Source organism: Ammodytes marinus (genome assembly GCF_949987685.1).
Source record: "Ammodytes marinus genome assembly, chromosome: 22".
Taxonomy (NCBI): Eukaryota; Metazoa; Chordata; class Actinopteri; order Uranoscopiformes; family Ammodytidae; genus Ammodytes; species Ammodytes marinus.
This window is the reverse complement of record NC_137226.1, coordinates 15,436,324-15,441,323: the sequence shown is the minus strand read 5'-3', so window position 1 is coordinate 15,441,323 and position 5,000 is coordinate 15,436,324. Positions and strand designations below refer to the sequence as shown.

Here is a 5,000-nt window from a genome sequence, read left to right as displayed (position 1 = left end):
ATTAGTGAATTATTGAGCTGCGCTGACTTATTCAGAGTGTGTGGAGAAACACACCGCGCCGAAGGGAGACAGAGAGAGAGAGATAGAAAGAGAGGGAGAGAGTCAGTTAAGTGTAAGAAAATGCCAAGTGATAATGGTCTGCTGTTACCTTCTCATACAGTGTTTTGGCCTCTTGACAATGAAAGCACAGTCAATATTGAAAGCGCCTCTGTGCCTGGGCTTTACTCTCTCGATACAAACACACAAGAGGAATGGTTTGGTTTTTTTTTTTTTTTTTTTCGCTCAAATGGATGCTGTTATGAAAAACAAATTGCTTTACCAAATAGGATAGGAAAACAATAGAATGTGGAGTCATCTGGGGGTATGGGTGACTTCATTGTGGACTGTGATCTCAGTATTAAATTCCACTTCCACCAGAGAGCCCTGAGAGTTAATGATTAGAAAGCACTCTCCGCCCTCAATACACTATAATGTCATTAATGTAGATGGAATGTGCTCTCTATCTCCCACACATAGCCATCCACCCACACACCCACAGGCTAAACACAGGTATACTGTATATGTGTGCCACTGTCCCAGGTGGCATGCTCCATATTGTAGTGCGATTAGCCAAAGATTAACCCCGTGGACCATTGACCTGCCAGTCTTAACAAAGAGCTGAGCTGACAGACTGACTGGCGAGCTGATTGACTGACTCACTTGTTTTACTGTGATTAAAGAACACAACACATACACACACCTGAAAGCACCTTATGGGGAGCGGATACAGTTTGTCCCTGTGTGACTGTCCATATACATTAAGAGCTCATCCATACATGCCGGCCTCCTTTACCAGTGTCACTGTTAATTGGGATCAGCACCAATCCAGTCGTAACATGAGGGCAGGCCAAACAAACACAGGATTTACCAGGTCAAAGATTAAGGTGCTACAAGTTACTGAACATTCAGCTGCGGCTCTGAGTGTTTTTCCTACTGTTAATTCATCCAACCTAACAAACCTATCATTTAAAATATAACTTAAACTTCAATAAAAGTAAAAGAAAAAACATTTAAATACAAGTTAGATTACTACAAGATTCCTTAAATCACATTATAATAAAATGTCTAATAATTTCAAAAATTTCCTGAATTCAAGATTCCGGATGTCTCCTACTTAACCTTGAGAAGTCCATTCTAAGTTTTCCATATGAAACTTTTGATGTCACTGTATGCTGCATGGACGTACATGCCTTCAACTTTCAGCACAGCACAGAGAAACTGAAACCCATGTCAGCTGATGAATGGCAAAACAGCCATCTACTGTCAAACTCTGCACACACATAATTCTTCAAAAATGTTTAAGATTATTTTCTGGCATTTTCAATCTTTATTAGATAGTTCAGAGTTGAAATGGGGAGACAGCGAGAGGGGGGGATGACCTGCAGTAAAGGATGAACCCGCGACCACTGCAACGAAGGCCGGAGCCAATATGGTACCCGCTCTATCCACTACACCACCGGAGCGCCCCTCAAAATACATTTTTGAGTGGAGCGGACCTAAATAGACCAGAAACAAAACAAAAATCAATTGTTTTCCTTCAAGGAGTACATTTTTCAAAATGAGGTATTTAGGAATGAATTTCGTATAGGCTACGTCTTTTTTAAACTTACGAGAGCATCATGTTTTCCAAAGGCCATTCAACTTAAGTTGTCATAAAGACTGTGTAAACTTCAGACACAAGACATTGGGATAATTATTCATCACGACAGCTTGGCGAAGAGCACGGAACCTAACTGTGAGCTGTATGTATTATTTTTTGTATAGCTGTCGTCTTGCTTGTTATTTTGTCAGTCCTTTTATGAATTCATGGAAATGGATATGACACCGCTCCAAAGCTTTGTTTATGGAAAAAGAAAACTACTTCATGTGATTTTTTCCCCTGTTTGACGGAGTTGCATCCTCAGCATTTATTGTCAGGATTCTTTGGACGAAACTTGGGATTCGGTTAGAGTAGTAACGTTGGACGTCCCTCAAAGCAGAAAGCCATTGAAGGCTTTGTAATGAGAGAGTTAGTGATTGTGAGCGTGTGCGCAGCCTTTCGCTGCTGTTTCATGTGCTCCTTCTGTCAAGTACCTCCAAGTCAGTCAAATGTAGATTCCAGAGGATGCAAGAGAGAGACAGACAGAGAGAGAGAAAGAGCGAGAAGAAGAAGTATGTCCTAACTTGAGATAACTGGCCAGGGATGACAGGTGGTTGCGAGGCAAGATGAAGAGAATAAAGGGATGGAGATAATGACTGGGAGTATGCCAGCTCTTCCTCCTCCACCTCCTCTTCAGTTTTTCTTCTTTCACAGTTTGTTTATTTATGCCATAAATTATAGGTAATATATTTTTGTATAACTTTATTTTGAATTGTAGCATTTTTATTTTTACTTATATAAATCGTCATCACAGATTCAACATGTACACCTAAAACAAAGACAGAGAAAGCAATGCAATAAGTTAATAAATAAAATAAGAAAATATACAAGAATAATAATATAATAATATACATATCCTACCTATTCCTTAATGAGTATATTTTCAGGATTTTATCCACAGCATAATTACTGCCCCACTTTTCTTCTTGGTCCCTGCATTGTACAAGTTAACTTAAACATTGCACTTTCCATGTGGAACGTTTTTTATACAGTTATGAGCCAAGATACTTATCTTGGTGAAATTAGCTGTTTCCAGGTCCTTGTAATACCTGCTTCTTGGCTGTCACATACAACAGATAATATTTTAACCTAATCATGATCCCCCCTCGCCCCCTCCATTTTCCTCCAGGAGATGGACTGCACTAAGGGCAGCTCTCTGAGTCCTTACCCCCAGCACAATGCTACCTCACCGGGCAAAGAGGACGGTGGAGGAGGTGGAGGTGGCTCGGCCACGGGCTCCCTGGGGACCCCCGAGAGACGCAAGGGCAGCCTGGCAGACGTGGTGGACACACTGAAGCAACGCAAGATGGAGGAGCTGATCAAGAACGAGCCAGAAGGTCAGTGATGAAAGGGGGAAAAACACTTGTCGCGGCGGGGCCCAGATGTGTGATCCGCAACTCTTTTATCACACTCTGTTCTTCCTTTTTCTCTGTTCTTCTCTTCCTTCTGTCTTGTTTCCTCCACAGCTCAATATCTCTCTCTCTCTCTGTCTCTCTCTCTCTCTCTCCCTCTCTCTGTCTGTGTACCTCTGTTATGAACCCGTACACATACAGATGAGAAGCCAAGCCTTTGTTTTTCCGGAACACAGACCTATTCGCCTATTGTCCTCCAAGCTTTGCATATTTATCACTACAAGGATGAGTGTGTGCGTGCGTGCATTTGTGTGTTTGTGTGTGTACTGTTTGCTCGAGTGTGTGACAAGCCTGCCAACCATTCTTAGAAATTCAAACAACTCTCTGCGACTGTTCACCCGGCTTTAATTTCAAGTTTAAGATTTTTTAAATAAACAGCTAGGATTTTATGCTTCTTGTCACACTGTGGACGAGACTTGAACCAGATTGTTGCCCAAGGCTACGTAGCTTAGCCCGATTAGCCTCGCAGTTCATTTCTCAAGTCTGGCCTGGGGCTAACAGTTGGGAGTCAAGAGATACAATTAGCCCGTGGCCAACTCAAATTTTTAACGGGCAGATAAACAGGGGCTTAAGTCATTAATGTGATGGTGATGGTGATAATGGGAAGAGATTACCAACAGGTGTCCATCCAAATCCATTGTGCTTTATTGGTGGCAATATATTTCATGAACTACACTGTAAGGTCTGTGTCAAAACCATTTCAAAACATGTACCTGGAGCAAATAGGGGTGCACTGCCTTGCTCAAGGGGCAAGTAAACAATGCAGATTAGAGATCTAAACAGTGCGTTGTTTGGCAAACCTTCCCAAATCCATCTCTTTATATACTGTACTTCTCTTGAATTCACCACTGCTGTGTGCCGAGATTTCTAATCAAACATCACTGTATGCAGTACGCAGCCTCCAGTGACTCCCAGCCCAAAAGGTGAAAGAACAGTGCAGCGGTACACCGTTTGTTTGTCTTTTAAGTGTGTGTGTGTGTGTGTGTGTGTGTGAGTGTGTGTGCAATGTGCGTTTATGTTCCGACAACACACCAACAGGCTTTCACTTCAAGCTGCGACGAGCTAACCTTATTTTCCAGTCTTTTCTGTAAAGGTTTTTTTTTTCAAAGCGGTGCCGAGACTGCTGGTCAGCTCGCTGCGTCAGGTTGCTTTTATTCCAGTCAATAGAGAGGTCTGTTGTGGTGCATTTTACCCAAAAAGGGAGTGAGTGAGAGAGGGAGAAGGGAAAGAAAGAAAGAAAGAAAGAAAGAAAGAAAGAAAGAAAGAAAGAAAGAAAGAAAGAAAGAAAGAAAGAAAGAAAGAAAGAAAGAAAGAAAGAAAGAAAGAAAGAAAGAAAGAAAGGAAAAAAAACTGGGCTGTTTGTGGAGCTGAGCTGTAATTGAGTGAGGTGTGTTCTGGGTTGTTCGCTGCTTCACTAGACCTCATGAACTGGCTGCACACGGAAAAAAAACAACAATAAAGGATCTTTATGAGTCAGCCAGTGCGCAGAGAGAGAGAGGGAAGATGGGAGAAATACAGAAAGGAGGACGAGAAGAGTGAAGGAGGAGAAGTAGCGGTGTCTTCTTCACAGACCCTATTAGTGGAGTGCCACTGTGGTGCTGTGTCCAAACCCACCCAGAGCATTATCTGCCCTACGTTTTAAATGAAACACGCTAACAAAAGGCCCCAGCGCCTCCAGACCCATCACACACACACACACACACACACACACACACACACACACACACACACACACACACACACTACTGAACACACAAAAACTCCGGCCAAGCAAGAGAGAAAGAAAGAAGAGAAAGTAAAAGAAGAAAGGGGATGCTGAGAAAAGATGAAGAGAGGCAGAGGCAAATTGAGAGGGTGGGGGGGGTTAAGGGGACGAGGAGCGGTATTGAACCGCGAGATAGAAAATCCTT

General features: G+C 42.5%; 1 protein-coding gene across 1 annotated transcript in view; it reads left to right on the top strand.

Annotated features, from left to right (window-relative positions):
* Positions 1 to 5,000, top strand: part of sox5 (SRY-box transcription factor 5) — a gene marked incomplete at its 3' end in the record, with an annotated part of 86,586 nt that overhangs the window by 17,754 nt on the left and 63,832 nt on the right. Inside the window, exon 3 of the mRNA XM_080051425.1 lies at positions 2,808 to 3,015. Within this exon, the coding sequence (XP_079907551.1) occupies positions 2,808 to 3,015 (208 nt within the window). The remainder of the gene's footprint in view (positions 1 to 2,807; positions 3,016 to 5,000) is intronic.